Source organism: Athene noctua, chromosome 20 (assembly GCF_965140245.1).
Source record: "Athene noctua chromosome 20, bAthNoc1.hap1.1, whole genome shotgun sequence".
In the NCBI taxonomy this organism is placed as follows: domain Eukaryota; kingdom Metazoa; phylum Chordata; class Aves; order Strigiformes; family Strigidae; genus Athene; species Athene noctua.
Genome location: NC_134056.1, coordinates 3,165,594 through 3,185,622, shown reverse-complemented (window position 1 = coordinate 3,185,622; position 20,029 = coordinate 3,165,594). Strand labels below are relative to the sequence as shown.

The window sequence follows — 20,029 nt, the reverse complement described above, 5'->3', positions numbered from 1 at the left end:
CCACCTGGGGAAAGGCCCCGTCGCCCTCTGTGGCCGGCGTGGCCCTCAGCGGGAAGCAGGGGCCGGTTCTCCCCCTCAGGCCGCCGAGGCGGGAAGGAACGGCGGGGGGGAGCCGGGTCCCAGCGGGGCCACTAGGCCGCGTCGCCAGGGCCGGCGCGTTGCTATGGCGCGGCCCCGCCCCGCCCCGCCCCTCGCCGCGCGCCGCTGGCGTCCCAACATGGCGGCGGCGGGCGGCGGCGGGCCGCTGGCGCTGCTGGCCCTGCTGCTGCTGGCGGCGGCGGCGGCGCGGCTGTACCGGCCGGGGGAGGACCCGCTGACCGTGCTGGCGGCCGGCTCGGTGCGGCGGGCGCTGCTCAACTCCTCGGCCGCCTGGGTGGTGCAGTTCTACAGCTCGTCCTGCGGCCACTGCATCGCCTTCGCCCCCACCTGGCGGGCCCTGGCGGGGGACGTCAAAGGTGAGGCGCCGCCGCCGCCCCCCCCCCCCTCCACCTCCGCGAAGGGCAACCACCGGGCCCCCGGGCCCGGGGAGCGGTCACCGCCGCCGCCCGGCTCTTCGCAGCTGTGCCCGGCGTGAGGCCAGGCTGCCTGCGGGCCCCGCTGGCCGGGCAGCCCTCCGCGGCCTCCCTCGGCCCCCCGGGCCGCGGCTGTCGGTGCTGGCCCCGTGGCACCCGCCTGGGCCGCAGCCGTGCCTCGTGGTTACCCGTGGGGTGCTCGGTGCAGCGGGGCCTCCTCTCCCCGTGTCACCCCCGCGGGCCTCGGCGGTGCTTTGCCCCACGTGGCCGCGCTTTGCGTGGAGGCGCGAGCGTTGTCCCTCTTCACGCGTTTCTGGCCCTTGCCGCGCTGCCGGAATGGCCCACGGGACAAGGCGAGGCGTGGAGGATAGTAGCGAGTCTCCAAATTAAAGGTTTTGTAGGAATCCAGGGATAAAACATCACCGCCTCTCACACACACAGAGCGATCCAGCTGCGGATTTACACGCAAGCGTCTCTGCGTGTGTTGCAGCGTGCGAGTGGATGCGCTGAGGCACAGGAGGTACGTTTAGACTAAACTCCCTTGAGGCAAGATCTTTATCTTCTGAATGTTTTGTAAAGAGACTAGCCTATTTTAGAGGTGAAACAAAATAAATATTGTGGTACTGGAGAGGCTGTGCATGTGTTTGATTTATATCGTATAAATTCAATGTAGTGTGAAGGGACTAGAAGAAGGAAAGGAACCACCAGGAAATAATGCAAAAATCAAGCTAAGTGAGAGTCAGATTTTCAGATTTATCAAATAGTGGCCTCTGCGGTTTATATTGAGGGAGACCTGCCTTGCTGTGTCTTAGTCTGCTCAGTTTTTTTGGCAGGTGTTGAAGTGTTTTACTCTTTTTGTAGATCTGAAGTAAGGAAACGAACAGGCCCCTCATTTATTGGTTGGATTCAGTACCTCTGGTGGGGAGAAGACCTGAGGTCACGTTTGTAGGAAATACTATGCTTAATATAGTGGTGTTAAAGACTTTTAAACTACTCTTAATTAAGCATTTGACTCGAGGCATTTCCAGGATGGAGACAGTGGTTCTAATGCATTCACATGGCTTCATTTTGAGAGAGAGTGAGGAGCTCTGGCTCTTCTGTGGCAGCCTGGTATGTGAAAAGTGTTCACCGTTCTCAATGAAACATGGGTGCAGTGTTAGGTGTATGTGGGTTTACGTACACAGAAATGGAGGCCTATCCAAAAATAGGTCCCGATGAACTCACCACACACTGAGGATTGCTGCCTGATGAGCAGAAACTCAAAAACTGAGAAACACAGAGCATTAATGGTTTCAGAGCATTTCAAATGCTCCTTACTTGCATGGAGTTTTTGTTCATACAAGCTGTAGGTTTTTTTCTGTTTTCGTAAGTTTCGATTTGAACTGCTTGTGGCCAAAATAGTAGTAACTTTTCTTTTTTGAAGAAAAGTAAGAACAAAGAGGTGTTTGCACACTGCACTGAAGATCACAAAGAGCCTGAACTGACAGGAGCTTTTGTCAAAATTAGAAGGGACATGTTTATATGTTACTACAGCAGCGTGGTACCTTTGTAGGTAATACTTTTTGTAACTTGTAATGACTACTTCAGATATATTTTTTTCTTTCTCATCTGCAGTCATGATAACTGCAGATGATCTTATGCGCTTGTATTACTATAACCAGTTAAAGGCCTATCTACTCTTTAATCCATTGAGGTTTTATGAAGACTTTCGTTTTAAAAGTAGATTTTTATGTTTGTGGACATTGGCACTACCAGCAAATGCAATTGGCTTCTGGTGTTATTTGTCAGCAAAATGTTTCCATTTTAAAGTTGGAATGAATGGATTTTAGTAGGAGACTTGAGAACAGTCACACCTTTCATGGGTAGCTTCATCCAAAAAAAACCCCAAATCCATTTTGCCCACTTAGGTGCAATATTTTTCAAAAATGTTTACTCATCTGCTAGGATATTGCAGGTCTCTCTGAGGACAGAGACTCATCTACATTAGAGAACTCCTAGGTCATTGTGGTTGTATTTGCTAATTTGGTGTAGTCCAGTTAAATTGGTACAAATACTTTGTCCATACAAGGCCTGTGCTAATATACTTAAATTTTATGTAATTTCTCATTTGTTAAATCTTGGCAATACTGTCATTGCAAATGTCATAGCAGAACATAATCCTCCTGAAAAATAGGAGCAGTGCTTGTTTTTGTGTAATTTACATTTTGAGTTTGATGCTCCCTCTCCTCTCAGAACAGGCTTTAAGCAGAGAGTCATTGCTGCTGCATTTGTAATCACACATTTAGTTTTATTACAGTAGGGTCCAAAGTGGTCATTATAGTTAATTGTACTTTTTTCTGTCTTAAAAGATGATTGAATCTATCCACCAAAATGCCTGTGGGCTGGAATTATGTGTAGTAATTTTCTGTGTAGAAATAACAAACCCCTGGAAATCCCATATACGACAACCCTCGAATTATGTACAGAAGCAATCCGCTCCTCTGGATTTGGAACAACTGTTCCAAATCTAGCAATAATGATTTCCTTCTAGAAATTGTTCTTCAAACATGTTTGGTGGGGAACTGCAGAAACCTTGTCATTATTCAGGAAGCAGCCAGCGGGTTAAAATATGTAATTCTAGAGTAGCAGAGAGAGATTCCTCTTATCCCCCCTGACTGAAGCTTTGTAGTGGGAGATGATACACAGCATTGCATCTGCCTGCTGGAGGGAATATGCAAGGTTTCTGCAAAGAGAGTATCTTCCTGGTAATGTGCTGTGACTGCTGTGTTGGTGTTCTGCAGCATTTCTTAAGTGGGAGGTTTGACCAACCTGCTGGATTTCCAGTTTATCCAATACATTCATGTCACTCATTGGAACTTTTTTAGCATAAACAGACATAGTGTTGGTTAATATGATTTCACTCATCTACCCCTTTCATATGTGAGTTAGTATTTCAGAAATACTAATTTAAAATTCATCAGCATTTAAAAAAAAAAAAACACCAAACATCCAGGCTACAATGCCACTGTAAACATACACAGACTGGGCTGTGCACTCCAACAACTTTCGCATCTTTTAGAAAGGAAAAGCTCCTTTTGAAGCAGAAGCAAATGCTAAGCAGCACACATCCCAGCTGGTGCTCTTTAACCCAAGTGTTTAGCTAGAGATGGCTTTGCATTATTGTGGGAGGCTATTTGCATGGGGTTCATTGTGCTTCTGTTCATTGTAGGGAGGGGGATCAAGACAGGTGGAAAAAGGAGGAGGAGTGGTGAAAGTGGAATGAGATAGATACCCAGAAGCCAAACTTTTTTTTTTTATTTATTTTGCATTTTATTTGATTAAATAGACTGTTGTATCTTTTGTGCTCCTGTGAATACATGCCCATCTGCTCCAGCATGCTTGTAGTTACTCCTGGTGCCTGTTCAGCTGTTGGCATGTTCAGCACAACTGAAATTCTCCATCAGCTGCCCCATCCTCCTCCAAAGACAAATAAAGGTCAAGCTAAATTTCAAAAGCAGCTAGGCATGCAACTAACTGTCAATCAGATCATGAACTTGATGAAGCTTTCATGCTCTTTGCTATAAAAGCAAGTTTAATTTTAGTGCTTTTTAAATTTTATTGATACTTGAGAATTGTGGTGTACCTTCAGATTCTGCCCACAGCTGTTTTGATTTAGCTTAGCTTTAAAAAGTAACTGTCTAAGGAGTCTTTCGGAGCAGTTCTTCCTTAAAGTGATTGCTGCAGTGGAGCATGGCTCAAAAAGATAAGTTCCTAACAAAATGAGAAGGAAAAAGCCATAAATGAGTTGAAAGCTTTTATTGAAGTTATATAAGCATATTTATAGAAATACTTGAGGTTATTGCTATGAAACATTTAGAAAGGAAACTTACAGTGATGTTCAAACTCAACTATTTAGCACTCTGGTTAAAACTGAGAGAGTCTTTGAGGGATATCTAATGTATTCCTGAACAGTATGAAAAGATAAAGACAGCTTTCAGTAGACAATAGGTGAGCCTTGGGCTGTGTGTGCGATTCTGGAGGCCCCTGAGAAAATTGTAAGTTTGGTAAATAGCGAGGCCTTGTTAAAACAGCCCTAATACAAGGTGCATCAGATTTATGGTTTTGTACTTGACAGCCACGTGGATGAGTAACTGTTGCATTAATTTTATTCAGCTACAGATACTCTGCATGCTTTATTTTCTGAGCTTAGCTAATGGTAAAAGCCGGGGAATACAATCCGGTACCTTGCAAGTGTTGGGTTGGTCCCTATTTCATCTTCCTGGATTCAGTAAAATGTCTTCGGCCCTGCAAGTGCTCCATTGTTTGTTGGGATTCTTCTTATGTAGGTGTATTGAAAATACAGGTGCAGCTAAGAAAAACAGGGAGGTTTTGGTTATTTAAAAAAATCAGTAGCTTGTATTACGCTTGACGATAGAAATGAATAGCAAATGAGAATTGACCGGAGGCTTGATTTTTATGCCACTGGAATCTATTGGAGTTCTGTTGTTGATTTCTGTGGGAAGCAGGGTAATCCATCAGCTGGGATCCACAATCACTTCTGCTGCAAATTGAAGGATATCTTTGTTTTCAGACTGGGAATCTGCAATTAGAGTTGGTGTGCTGGATTGTGGGGAAGAAGAGAACTATGAGACGTGCAAAGAATATGGTATTCACTATTACCCAACTTTTAGGGTAAGTGGCATAGTATATTGCCTTAGGTAAATGCTGCATGCTTTATAGTAACTATAACAAACTTGCCTGTGCAGAGTGTTACGTGTTGTTCTTTAGCTGGACTTTTTCTTTGCTTTTGGTGAAAAAGCTGCAGGGCTGATAAAAGATTAATTTGAGTTCTTGCTGAACGCAATAGCAGATGCAGTTATTTATAGTAGTAACTCACTCCTTAGCTCTGAATCTGAAAAAATTCTTATTGGAAGAAGATACCATTCTAGAAAACACTATAACACCTAGTTGTGATATATTCATTAGATAATAACAATTTGTGTAAGTTTTTTTCTAATTCAGATGTTCATGATTATTAATAGTGGTTTTAATTTTGATGTATGGCAGTAAAGGTAATACATTGAAACTGCATCATGAAATCAGTTTATTTCATGACCAGAGCTCCAATTAAAAATTCACCCTTGATTGATCCTTCACTAATTAATTTAATAATCTGCTAAATTTCATAATTTGCCAAAACTGAATTTTACAAGGGATCTTGTGTTTGCCAAAAGTATCTACCATTGTTCATCTTCAGATCTAAGTGCAGTTTTTAACTGCTCTTTGTCAATCTGTATAATCACATATTTAACCATAAGTATAAGCAGAATGTGGTGGATGGAGAGGATTGAATAATCTGTGTTTGTTATGACAGGAGAGGGGACAGGAGACATTTCACTGTAGAATTTGTGATGTTCTACCCTGATAGAAAGAACAATACTCTTTTTTTTAATCTTTAAAGTTTGGGGTGTAAATTGGAATGTACTCTTTATTAGACACTGAATCTTTTCTGGTTTATTTTTTTGTCGCAGAAGGCAGTCAAGCTCCATTATATATCCTGTTTTAGCCACTGGAGGGAGTTGAGAAAATGTGAATAGTGTCTTTAAGTATATACACAGTTGTTAGTACTGATTTGGTAATCGGTTAAGTCGTGTTTGGTTTAATGTTTGCAGTAATGGATCAATATACAGCGTTGAATTATGCATTGTGGTATTTTTCCTCTAAAGTTGGCTTTATTGTCTATCAGAGTTTCTCCTGCTACCCTTGTATAGTTGGGAAGCAGGTCTTTGAAAGTAAGAAGGAAAACTGTCTTCTGAATAGATAAAAATCTTTTGTAATTAGAGCTGTAAAAAGTAAGTGTCTGGGAAGTCATTTTTGTTTCTAAACTGAGCTTTTGTCTTATACAGGGAGTTATTTTCATAGCATTAATACTTTTTTTTTTTTTTTTCTCCCACATAGTACTTCAAAGCGTTTACAAAGCAGTTTACTACTGGAGAAAATTACAAAGGTAAGAATGCCCTACTGTAAGAAATCCCCAAAGCAGTTGTCCTATCAGCCAGGAATGTGCCACACAATAAGCAGAATCTCTTTGCCTGTCAGTTAGTTTAGACAGCTAGAGATGGGATGGACAGTAAATAGCTCTTTAGGATAGGATATTACAAGTACTGTATGAAAATGGAATGTCAGGCAGAATTTTAGACAGGCAGGACATTTGTTCAAGAGCTTAGGGCTCACACGCCTCATTTTTTTTTTTGAAATGTTGTTAATTTTCACAAATGGCTAGATAATTTTTTAAAATTCCTTTTTTTTTTTTTTTTTCCACCACGCACCTCATCACCATGAGATCCAATTTCCTCAATCCTGACTGTTGCTTTTTGATTTGTCAGCCACTTTCCAGGCATCCTGAGTCTCGCTGGGAAAAGGGAAAACCCCTATTCAGATGTTGACTAACTGAAAACAGGCTTATCCTGTGTGTCTGACAGGATCACAGCGTGAGGTGGTTTGTCTGGGGACAAAAGTAATGTTGTCTTTTTCAATGGATTAACATTTAAAAGGCCAGAGGTCAGAAGAGAGACCACCTGCACCATTAACCCTTCATGTAGAAATAGACCATAGTTGTACCTGTTACTTTTTGGCATTTGTGAGAGTTTGTGCTTTTTATTTTATTTCTTTTAAAGCAAATAAAATATCCTTACAATTCAGTTATTTCCTCATATTGTTATGTGACTTTGTAACCTCACCTGGCCCATTTGATAAGAATGGCACACCTTTATGTTTTTTAGTGCATGATGAATATCCATATTGCAAAAAATCTACCGAAGGTGCTCACGCCAGCTATTGTGAAAATGAGCACAGATTCAGAATGAAGCGTTGTTTGAAGAGAAAATCAGCAAGGCAGGCAGATGGTTAGATTTGGAAAAGTATTGAGGCTTTATTAATCTTGGAGTAGGATGACAGCTTTTAAATATGATCTCATCTCAACATTAAAATGAAACCCTACAACAAAATCCCTAGTCCCTATTCTTCAGCCAAAGAGTATTCTGGTTTTTAAGTCCGAATTTAAAACGAAAACCTGACACAAGAAAAACATAAGACTGTATAAAAACCTGCATGGGAGTAATTTTTTTCCCCCGTTTTCTGAAATGAAATGGTTTTTTGTAACCTGTGCTCAGCAGGAGCAGATCGAGAGCTGCAAACAGTTCGTCAGATGATGATTGACTTCTTACAGAACCATTCCCAAGAGTTGAGACCGCCTGCTTGCCCGCCATTGGATCCAGTTTCGTAAGTTCCTTCTTTAAAATACAGCTGGTGTATGCTTACTAGGTTAATTAAATAAAATGTAGAAGGTCCTATTAAAGATGAAGTAAGCTTTTTTCTTATTATCGGTTCTACTACTAGATTGTAAAAGGGAATTCTGTCAGTAACAGTGGGTGTATTGCGTTCTACCTGTGCTAAATAGCTTTTTTTTTCTTAAAAGGTCCGGTGATATTACTTCTCTTTTTGACAAGAACAGCCATCATTATACTGCTGTTGTGTTTGAAAGTAATAACTCCTATGTTGGACGAGAGGTAACGTGTGACTTATGAATGACATAATGAATGTGAATAAATGTTATCATAACACAGCTGAATTTTATGTTAATTAGCCAAGCAACAAACTTTCTGATTATAGGACTGAATTAAAGGGTCATAAAGGGCAGGTCATGCATATTTGAGATATCACCAAGTCAAGGGATTATACAGGACTCTTGTATTTAGTCACACAAAGGATCTTGCTTACTAATGAATGTGATGTCATGTTAACTTCTTCCACTCATGTTTTAGTGGAAGATTAATTTATCAATTTCACTGTTAGCAGAATTATTTTTTTTCCTTCATGTTTTAGAAGATTACAACGAAAATATTGTCAAATTATGTTCCTGTTTTGTTACTGTGAGAGAACCATTCATAATGCTCATTCTTCTGGGCAGCTTTTGTGATTTCAACTGTTGATAATTATCTGAATTTTCTGGTTCTCTTTATACATTTATAGGTTTTAGAAAATTACATTCTAAATTAAGATGATAGCATCAAATTATTTTCACAGCTCTGAGGCACTGAGGAAGTCTTTGGTTTTTTGCTTCTCCCACCCCCCCCCACCCCCCACCCCCCCCAATAAAATATTTGATTTGGCATCATTTCACCACCTAATGAGCCTGCTGTTAGCTTAGACAACTGTTACTTTTCTCTTCCTGCCAAGATCTAGGATAAGTAAAGAAAATAAATTGCATAATTATCTAGGCATAATCTGTGTAGAAACATCCAATGTCTGTGAAATGTTTCTAATTAGATTTGATGCTGAGATGGCCCAGTTGCATAAGTGGAGGAGAGCGTGCTGCCAAAAGCGAGAATCACTTTGAGAAACAGGCTGCTTCCAGACATTTGTTTTGTGGAAGCTGCTGTGTAGATACAAGTGGGCATTACTGAAGAGAAGAAATGTGATGATTATAAAGTTCTTCAGGTTTTTATCACACTCGCTTTAGTTTTATTACCTACTGTTGTAGGGCAAGACTGAGTGTCATCTGATTAACAGCAAGTGGAGTCTGCTTTCGGAATAAAAAAAAAAATTGCTAACGTTGCGTAGTATTTTAGCTTTATGCAGTAGTTTAGTGAAATAGAAAACAACATTGCTTTCAGGTTTACAGTGTAAGACAATATGGATAACCTAAGAGAAGTCACAGCAGTTAAAGAAAGGAAGGCCATGTGTTTATCACTGATGAAGGGAAGGAAGGGTCTCTTGAATTACAAGTTTGAAAGTAATGATAATATTCACCTGAAAGGGAGAAGTATAGTGGAAACTGAAAATAACAACAGGAAGAAGATACAGAAGAGGCAGAGAGGGGTAAAACAATGACAAGTAGAAATGTAAGAAGAGTCGGAAGAGTGGAAGGTTTTGTAGGTAAGAATGGAACGTTTGAAATGGTAGTATGAGAGCAGAGGGTAATGGAAGGATGTGAGGAGTGTGGCCATTAGAATGGCAAAAGAGGATGCCTTTAGCAGTGGGATCTTAAAGGATTTAAGAAGGGAATAAATTAGTGTTTAAGGGTTTTTTTCTAAAGGGCAAATTTTCATTACTTATAACTGAGTCATATTTGTAGGTGCAGCTTTGCCTGTAGTTTGCAAAGAATTCTGATAGTTGAGTCCTGGCAAACCCTTGAGGCACCCTGATGTTACCACCTTCTTCTGCCTCCTCTACCCTTTGCTGAATTTTAAATCTTGCAAAGAAATTTGTGCCCACTCCCAGCTGCTCTAGTGCAAAAGTCCAGCATCAGGCTTGTGCGGCTGACGGAGATTGGTTTGAGCTGGGATGCTGGGCTGGGAACTGGAGCTCTTGTGATACAGGCACCTATCCCTACGTGGAGTCTGCTGTGGGGTTGGTAAACAAAAAGAGCTGAGCAGACAGCTGGGTGCTGTGACACCACAGGCTACACAGCTTGATTTGGCAGGGCTTGCCAGGCAAAGCCTTAGCTCCTGTGGAGCCCTGAATTGGTTTTGAAGTCATGGACTTTGACATCAGGAACAGTGGTGGGACCAATGTTTCCTCACTCTCTGAAAACTTGCCTTTAGACTCTTACATATATAACATGAACCATAAACCTGTTGGTGCCTGTGGAATATCCTCCAGGCTGTTTTGAGGTTTATGAGGACATTTTATCATTCATTCTCACGTTTTCTTCAGATGTTAGACTTCAAAGAAAAAAGATCAGGATAGACCAAGAGGAAAAAATGGAAGATGGGAGTAATAATTTCCAGAGAAGAGTAAATCTGCTTTAACTGAAATTGTTAGTGTCCACAGAATACTCGTAGATATACTTCCTTGGTGAACAGCTTAATGATACCCTTAAAGGATGATGCACTTCACCTATTTATCTGTCTTGTCCTACAAGATTGGATATTCTTTGAACAATGTATAATTCATGTCATCTTTTCATTACCCAGGTTATCTTAGACTTGATCCAGTATGAAAACATCATTGTAAAGAGAGCACTGAATTTTGATAATCCTTTGCTTGAGAAACTTGGTATTACCTCAGTCCCTTCATGCTATCTGATACATCCAAATGGGTCCCATGGATTAATTAACATGTAAGTGGTTATTTGAGGTAGATGGGGAGGTTCACTTAAGCTATAAAAACAGTTTCCATAGCTTGCTTTCATGCAAAGCAAGTTATTCTATAACCTTTTGCATGGATATAGTGACAGTGTGTCCTGGCATGTAATCAATACATTGTACTGACTGAAGTTGTGTGTTGCATTTCTTTGTGTTTGAAAATTGCCTGCCTTGAATGCTCTCTAACAATTATGAACTAAGCTAGTGGTCTTGTTATACAGTTTGCTTTGTGAATGCTTGTAAATCACAGACGTGGGTTATGCCAGTGGAAGTCAGACTTCATCATTTAGTAGGGAGAACAAGCCGAAATTATGTGTTGGCTAATTATAACCCTTGTGTTGCTTGACTACAATGACAAGTTCACACTGCTGACAAAACTCACTCATGAAGTCGATGATTTGCTGTAGTGTGTCTAACTGGAAATAAAAGCTCTAGGCCAATGTTTGTGGTTTGGGTTTGATACGCTGGGAGCCATGAGCTGGGTGGTGTTAATGAACCATTTAATATTGTTACCTCTATTTTTAAAAAAGAGACCTAATATTACTTTTGCTTACCACTGTTGCCTATTTATAGCTTTAACCTATTACTGTGATACTTCTGAAAGGAAAACACTTTGGAGTAAAAGTGGAAAAAAAATTGATGAAGCATCCAAGTTCTTCAAAAGACTTGCTTCTGAGTCAAAATACTTGTTCCATGTGAACACTGCCAGTGTAAGGTGAATGGACATTTTGATGGGCATGATGTGTTCTTACTTTGAATGGAATTTCAAACCACTAATCCAAATGATCGTTATTACTATTCCTAAATTGAACATTCTTTCATTTCACTTTGTATCAAAAGGTAACATGTTGCACTAGGACTGTAAAACATAAAGCAAAGTGAATATCTTGTAAGTGTACTAATTTGCTTTGGATATTCGCTTAGTCTGAGATTAAAAGTAATCCTCACTTTGTCCATTTATATGCAGTTTGAAGCCCCTACGGTCTTCCTTTTCTTCGTATTTAAAGTCACTGCCAGGTGTAAGAAAAAAACTACTTCTGCCACTTCAGCTACCTGTTCAGGAAAACAAAGAGGAGAGTACGGAAATCAAGGTGTGGAAAGAGTTTGATAAGTAAGTGATACCCTCAGTTTTCAGATCAGTGCTTGGTTATTAAAATTTGCTTGCAGTTTTTTTTGGCCACGTGGGAAGCTGTGCTGTAATTTATTATAAAATTCTAGTGCAGTTCAGAATTTTACATTCCATCCCTGGTGATGCACCTTGAGTTGAGTATGTTGGTCACTACTGAACAGTCTGTATTCTTCTGCTGAGGAAAATTAAAGGTGTTCATGCTTAATAATGTCATCAAAGCTGAGAGCAAAGCTTTCAGCTGTTGCTTCAACTTGATCCATGTCTCAGTATATTCAGGTAACACTTGTGAATTAGTTCAATTCCAGCGACAATGTTACAACTTCTTTACAATTGTGAGCAGTGTTTCAGACCATTCAGAGGTGAAAATATTGTGGGCTTTCACTATTTGGTTTTAAGCATCTGCACTGCTAATGTTTTTCTCCAAAAGTATTGTTAAATACCTAATTGACTTAAAAAGACCAAGGACTTATCACCCATTATCTGAAGTATATAGGTCACTGATTTGAATTGCTGGAAAACTTTGGCAAGTAATCAGTGAAAAAATAAGTAGTAAAATAACAAGCTATAACATTTCTGTAGAAAACAAGAATTCCCTGTGTGTATAGTAGCAAAGCAGTGCCCACTACAAAGTGCTTGTCAAATGCAAGTATAATAGAAAATACTAAAGTCCCTGTTAAAAGATGTTTATCTTACCAAATCTGCAAAGGTTTCTCTTCACCCTCCTTTCCCTCCCTGTCTGAGAGAAGGATGCAAAGGCTTTACAGGGATAATCCCTCAGTATCTTTAGATGGAAAAGATGTAGGACTGAGTGCTTTCATTTTGTACTTATTTTCCTTTCATGGACACTATTAGTGTCATCTTCTTTTAATGCCTATTATAAAATATTTTAGATGAAGCATTCTGTTATCAAAACAACTTAGTCAAATTGAGCTGCTTTCCAGCAAGGCAAAAGCTTGATGTGAATCTCAAGTCCAAGTATCTTCTAAGTTGGATTCTTTGGGGGAACCTCATGCATTTGCATGGATGTCTCTTTAAGAAACTTGAAGCAGAATTTTGCTGTTCTTTTAAATTTAAGTGAGTACTTAAATAAATGTAAATTATTAATTAAGAAGACAAATTCAGAGTAAGTCTGTAGTTTGAGTTGTTAAGAATTTAGATCAGTCTGTATCTTAATATGTTATTTAAGAGGTGGGGCTCGCCTGTTTCTTGAATGATTGTTCTTTTAATTCTGTTTGGGTTTAGAAATAACAGTGCTGCTGAACTCTTGTAAGAAGTGTTTAGCTCTATTAACTCTGTGAACCTCTGCTTGATTACATTGCTCTGTATCATAATCTCCTTGTATTCTGAAAGCACTAAAAGGGTGTTTTACTCGATGTATTCTTTATGAAGTGTTTTTTATTGTTCTGAAGATACTTGGTTGTGAGAAGGAACTCTTAAAATCTTTGATTTGCTTTGTGTTTCGCTTGTACCTGTCATAAGGTACCTAATTCTGTCTTAAGAGCTGGTGTGATCAAACTTAACAAATTTGTATGGGAAGAACCTACAGTAAAACTGCTGCATTTGGAAGAGAATTTCTAGATTCAGTCCTTTCCAGCACTGACCTTCTTCAGTCTTGTTTGCACTCCCACTCTATATATAATCTACTTTTGTTCAACAAAAGTCTCCCTTTTTTGTAGTGTGTCATTTGCCTATTTATGGTCAATCCTGAAGAGAAGCTGTAATTTCTTTACACGAGCTCTTTCCTTGCTGACAGTGTCAGGGTTATAATTTCATTACAAGTTAAAGCTGTCTTGGAGGCAAAAAGTTTAGTCAAATATAAAAGAAATTCTTGTGTGTGGTTATGCCTCATTTGTCTAAACTCTGAACAAAATGACATAGAATTACTCTTAAGAGAGTACAGTGAACCTCATTGAACTTGACATTCACCATACTGAGCACCTGAAGTAACTGCTGTGTCTTCCCGTACTGGTGTAGAATATACTGCAATCACTGTGGAGTGGCAAATGTTGAGGTTTTAATGACACCTACTATATATCAATTTTACCTTCATGACTGGTGAGAAAATGAGCGAAAGAAACCTGCCACTTTATAACGTTATATATGTGTGTTTCAGATCTAAGCTGTACATGGCTGACCTTGAATCAGGATTGCATTACCTGCTCAGGGTAGAGCTTGCTACGCACAAGACACTTGAGGGAGCTGAGCTAAAGACCTTCAAGGATTTTGTTACCATCTCTGCCAAGGTATACGGTTCTAGTCTTTGATTATTTGTAAGAATAAAGTGACTCTAACGTGAAATTTATTATGTGACATAACTCTCTCAAAATGTCTTTCAGAATGCTTAAATAAATGCTTCCTCGCTAGCTTAAAAAAATAGTTTTGTGGGCTTAAATGTTATTTTTGAGTCATTGTATGCCGCTGTGACGTAGGGTTGAAATGCATTTTAATTTAATTAGAGTGCTCAAAATTAAATAAGTATTCTGCAGCATATATTTACAATGTAAATATAGTCCATTTATCAGATTTTCAGGATCTATTATAACTGAGTGGGATTAAAAAAACTTTGGTTTTCATTCTTGACTTTTGGATTTTGTTCATGCGTGCTTGACAAATGGTGTTCTATTTAGAGATATTAGTAACTTCTGTCTAAATTTTGAATGTAATTGAGGTATTGAGTATTTCAAAATAATTGAGGTATTGAATATAATTGAGTAAAAAATAAAGATGCTTACATACTACAGGGACAATATATGTAGTATAATGTGATATTATTTCAATTTTTTTTCAAGTCATATAACTTAGTAATGTCAGCCTACTGAAATGACCAACATCTCTTTATATTTGCTTACTGAGCAGCTGATGCTTTGTTTTATTTTAAAGAAACTGAATCAAGAGCTATTTAAGGGAATAATAAGGCCTGTATGAACTATTTTCAAATATCTGGATTTATCTGAAAATCAGACAGTTTCTTGCCCCCCCTGTGGCCATCAGAGGCCAGAAATCTCTAGCTGGCCTCATTTCTTTAAGAAAGTGTACTGGTAATCTTTCCATCATATTATCCCTAAAGCATCCTCTGCTCTTCCTGATGGCTCCTGGCCAGCTGATGTCATTTGCTGCCCTGGCTATTAGTGCAGAAATGGGGAATGCTCTCCTAGTTGCATGCTTCGGCTGCCGTTACACAAGTGGGGACTGCTGGCCTTCACTTGCATTTTCTTGTCATATAACACTTTCCTCATAGTTCTTCTTCATGATTCTCAGGTGTTTTCATTAGGAAATTTTTTTATACTATCCTCCTGTTTAACAGCATTTATAGTGGTGATAAAACCTAAGTCACAGAGGTCTCTGGTTCCCTACTCGGGGAATTTTCATTGTTGTAGAATTAGGGTTTTTGGCAATCAGTGTAGAAGTCTGGTGTTTTTTGATTCCTTGATGAGACTGATACCTCCCTGAGATACTTGGCAACTACTTTCTTTTAGATAGTAATATGTGATATTCTGGGGGTCCTACGGGAGTAAATGTAATTATAGTATGCAGTTCAGAGGTGTGCTGGTTTCTTTACATACTATTTAAGAGTTGTCTTTGAACCCAAACGATGCACAGGGTCCCTTGTGTTAGACACACTACAGACAATTAGCAAAAGGGAGTTCTTGCCCATTAGATTTGCATAGTATCAAGTAAACAGTCTATGAATTAGAGATATTATCGATAGTTGGACAACAGCTGCAGAATGACTAGCATATGTATAGCATCTTCTGTCATAAATTGCTTTATGTATTTAATGTAGCAGATACAGGGACTTTATTTCCCCATCTGTTGAAATACTGCTCCCTCTGGAAGGGTACCTAGAGGATGGTATGAATACTTGACTTAATTCTGTAGTAATTGCAACCATTGCTAAAGCAAGTACAATTTCTAGTGTAAAATAATGGTATTACCACTGATTTACAGATCCTCACGCTCGGTTGCTAGGCTGTGGCTTCTTTAAGTTGCAGGTTAAGGAAGTCGCTACTTCCAAATCACTTTGGAAATCACTGTTACACATATGAGAAGGAAAATGCTCTTCTGGATAACCAACTTCTACATTTACAGAAATCTGAACAAAAGTTTTAGAAGAACTAATTTTTTTGATTAATCTTCTAAGAGTGAGAAGGATTTCAGCCTCTCTGATTCACTTAGGTCTTATGCTTCTTTCTGAGCTACACACTGAACTGAATTACCTTAATGTGAAATTCGATGTGATCTGTCACATCTGTAGCATTTCTGCCTGCTATTGAGTAGCTTCATTTCACTGGTTAATATTTTGTGTGTGCAACGTTAAATTTTATAAGCAAAAGTTAGTGTCAGGGTTTTTTTTATTGAAATCAGAACAAGTAATTCATAACAAAAGAAAATCTGAAGCATTTTAAAGGCAGGAAAAACACATTTAGATAAAAAGTGTCATGCCGCTAATGAGATTTGTGCTTTAAAATATGGGTGTTTTCTTCTTTTTTTTTTTTTTTTCCCCCCCCTCAGCTTTTTCCTGGCCGTCAGCCTGTGGTAAAGTTGTTAGAGACCTTGCAAGAGTGGCTGGTGAGCCTTCCATTAGACAAAATCCCTTATGATGCTATCCTAGATCTGGTGAACAACAAAATGCGGGTAAGCTGTTACTAGTTTCCAGCATAAAATAGAGCATTAGTAAGGGATAAGATTCTATATAAATCTAAGACATCACTTATTGATGCTCCCTCAGTCATAATGGAGTTATAAGAAGGTTAAAATGAAAATAAAATGAAATCATCACCAGAAAAAAAAATCCACATGAAGGAATTGAAATGAGAGAATTGGGGTACACAAGCCTGTCTCAGTTTTATAATGAGCAAGCAGTTGCTAACATATACACGTTCCCCAACGTCAGCTTCAAATGATGCAGGATTCCCAGCAGATATCTTTGAGTTGCCTTTGCTTGCTGTGCCTGCTGTCAGCAGGATTCGCTTGAAGGTCAGAGTTTAAGTGACAAGAAATTTACCCACTGAAATGGGTGTTACTCACAAAGAGTTTCCCCAAATATTCTTTAATTTCCTGGCACAGTAAAGGCCTTGCTGGGAGTCCCATCCCGCTTTGGTCATGCAGAGCCCTGCCATAGGGCCATCTTTGTACAGAATTTACTATGAGTCTGTCTTCCTGTGAAATGGGAGTGCTGTCTGGAATTTGGAAACCTCCTGTTTGTTTTAGGAAGCAGAGAGATAAGCCTCAGGCACTAAAATCTTGTACTGGATTTTAAGTATAGCGGAGAAGTAGTGGGTTTGTTTTAAGAAGAAATAATTATGAATTCCACATCTTAGTCTGTTAAGACATTACCACTGTAAGTCATGTAAGTCTTGCTGAGTAATATGGAATTTTTCATGTGCCCAGGGAAACTGTAGCTCTGTCAGAGTTTCCAGTAGTACCTGTGTGTGTGCACTGTGTTCATACTATGCTTAAAAACTGTACAAGTGAAGCTACTTAATGTATTCTGTCAAACTAATTAGACATTTTAGTAGGTTTGGCATCAGTGATTCTAAGTTGTTTATCATGTAATATGTTTGCAAGAGGGATGAGTGCAGCAGTGTATCTCAGACTTAAGGATTGTTATAAGTTTAAAATTTATTTGCCTTAAACGTGAATTCCTTAGCAACAAGTGCAGAGAGTGTCATTTGCTATTCCTTACCTATGGATCACCTCAGTCTGGAGGTACCATCACCTGTGACTGCTGTTGTGTCCAGTAGTGCATTTAGGTCCCAGAGCTGCCTATATCTTAAATACATTTTTTTTTTTCAGATTTCTGGGATATTTCTCACTAAGAAAGTTCAGTGGGTCGGATGCCAGGGCAGCAGACCAGAGCTGAGAGGTTACACCTGTTCCCTTTGGAAACTGTTTCATACTCTAACTGTTCAAGCTGCACTGCGACCAAAAGCTCTGATAAACACAGGTAAGCAGCACTTGAAGGAGGAGACAAATAGGTGCAGCAGTTCTGCTATGCAATAGAAAAAGTAATGGAATAAGAGGGAATTTTTTTGTGTGTAAATAACTAATACATGGGTGAAGGACAGTGGCTTTGGAGATTTAGCTTCCAGGTTCGTACCGGCAGGGGTCAGAGCAGAGCTTTACTGCAGCCAGAAGGCTTGGAAAGCAAAGCCTGGCGGTTTGTCCTCCCTTAGAAATGTGATAAATAAAGTATGTGGCCCTAAAGATGTGAGCAATAACGCAGAAAAAGGAGAGGATTTCAAACAAAGCGATTTTGAACGACCTGCAAAGGGATGAAGGTTGTTCAGGTTACCTGAGGTTGCACTAAGTTAATTTGAGAAGAATGAGATTTAACCACACAGTTTAGTAGCTGTAAAAGATGCACAGCCATTAGCCAATTCATTTCTTAAACACTGAATCTTATGACTGTTTAGGGTTTTTTTTTTAGCTGAATGTACCTAGTGTCCATTAATCTGTGCAGTGATACACTATTTTGCAAGCACTCTGTAAAATTGCTTATTTTTAGACTTGCAGCATCACCTGAAGCAGCGTTAATATTATGGTGATAATTCCAATTTAAGAAACATGCTGGATAGATAACCTTATTTTCTTTGCGCAGTGGAAATAAATTTACTAATGCTAAAATATTTGCCTTCGTTCTTTTTATTCTTGCCAGGTCAGTGTTTTGTTTGTTTATAGTTCTATTTAGTTCTCCCTTAAAGCCTTTTTAATGCCTTTTCCAAGGAATATAAGAATGCTAGATGAACTGTTTCTAGATCATAAAACTCAGAAATTTGCAATTTGACAGTTGCTGATTGTATGGTGGGAAAAAAAAAAAAAATACTTCAAATTATGGATACATACATTTGTCCAGCATTACTTGCAATCAGGGTGAAAATCTCTCAATTCTTAATATCGAATCTTCTGCAGAATAGAGATATTTTTTTTTTTAATATAGGTAGTCATCCTGTTGTTGATTTCTATTTCTCTCTTTGTTTTGTTTGTTATTCGTGGGATAGTAGGTTGTATCCCTTTAGTACTGGGCTCTGCCTGGTGAGTCTGGGGTTTTTTTTTGCTCTGGATGATATATTGGCTGTTCAACAGGATCATGCCTAAGTTACGTTTCCCCTTTTGTCTCAATTGCCAAAAATGTTCTAATTAAATGTAAAAATGTTCTTAATATTTAACCACAGAAAACTGTATCTTAAATTGCTCCCACATTTCAAGTGTGAGCTCTAGTCAGTCTGAAGTTAAAAATACATTGTAGAACCTGAAAACTCTGGCACACTTAAACCATCGATTTAAATCGGGACAGATATGTGATGATCACTTCTTATGGTGAAAGAATTGGGTCAGTCTGAGACTGTCGGATTATGTCTTGGGAGGTTTTCCTCTCCTTATTGCTTGTTTAAATCCCATCTACTAAAAAGCATGATGTACTCCCTAATCCTTCCCACCACAGGTAGGGTTTTATGCTTCTTGTCCACTTTAAAGATTAGGGTTACCCTGAATTGCAGTAGTTTGGGAGGAAAGAGAAAAGGAGGATTACATGATGATACATGGCAGATGTTAATAGAAGATTCATCTCTGGGCTGATAAAAGAAAAACAAACAAAATGAGCCATTTTGCAATTGTTTGTTTTCTTTTTAAAACAGCTGTATTTTTCTTGATAGTTTCCTCTACTTGCAGAGTCTGGCAGTCAGCGTGAACCTGCTATGGCTTCCTTGATAGAATGTTTTTAGTGGTTCATACTTGACACATTTTAATGTTGAACGGTGTAATTTGAACCTGCAGTGGGATCAGCGTAAGGGAATCCAAAGGAACTCTGAACAGAACTGCTCACATCCGAGGATGTATAAAATCATTTAGAAATCTAGTCCTGAGCACACTTTAATTATATGAAATGTGGGTTTAGGTAATAGGATCTATTGGCGTGAATAAGACAGGCTTGTGGATTTTATTTAAAAAAAAAAAAAAAAATTGATTCTTTTTCATCTGTCGCTGAATTTGAAAGACCTCCCCACAAAATGAATTTTCAAGAGCATAAAATTACACAGGAGAACAGATATAATTAAATTTGTGTATGAATCTCTGTTCCTCCATAAAGGGGTTATTTACTAGTAGTTACTCTTGTTGTGTTGTTTTCTAAATATATATTTTAGTATACGTGGTAAAACCATTTTGCCTGAAATTTGTTTCAACTTTCTAAAATTATTTTTCAGCCTTTCTTTTAATACTGTAATTTAATCTGCTTTAATCTCATCGCTTTTATTTATACA

General features: G+C 39.0%; 1 protein-coding gene across 2 annotated transcripts in view; it reads left to right on the top strand.

The window, feature by feature from the left end:
* Positions 1 to 212: 212 nt before the first annotated feature.
* The window catches only part of QSOX2 (quiescin sulfhydryl oxidase 2), a 28,902-nt gene continuing 9,085 nt past the window's right edge, over positions 213 to 20,029 (top strand). Inside the window, exons 1-10 of one of the 2 annotated variants that reach the window (XM_074923795.1) lie at positions 213 to 455; positions 5,083 to 5,183; positions 6,450 to 6,498; positions 7,667 to 7,772; positions 7,969 to 8,059; positions 10,469 to 10,614; positions 11,607 to 11,750; positions 13,882 to 14,011; positions 16,281 to 16,403; positions 17,565 to 17,715. In XM_074923795.1, the coding sequence (XP_074779896.1) occupies positions 218 to 455; positions 5,083 to 5,183; positions 6,450 to 6,498; positions 7,667 to 7,772; positions 7,969 to 8,059; positions 10,469 to 10,614; positions 11,607 to 11,750; positions 13,882 to 14,011; positions 16,281 to 16,403; positions 17,565 to 17,715 (1,279 nt within the window). In that variant the 5' untranslated portion in view covers positions 213 to 217. Of the gene's footprint in view, positions 456 to 5,082; positions 5,184 to 6,449; positions 6,499 to 7,663; positions 7,773 to 7,968; positions 8,060 to 10,468; positions 10,615 to 11,606; positions 11,751 to 13,881; positions 14,012 to 16,280; positions 16,404 to 17,564; positions 17,716 to 20,029 lie in introns of both variants that reach the window. The other variant, XM_074923794.1, reaches the window with a different exon arrangement.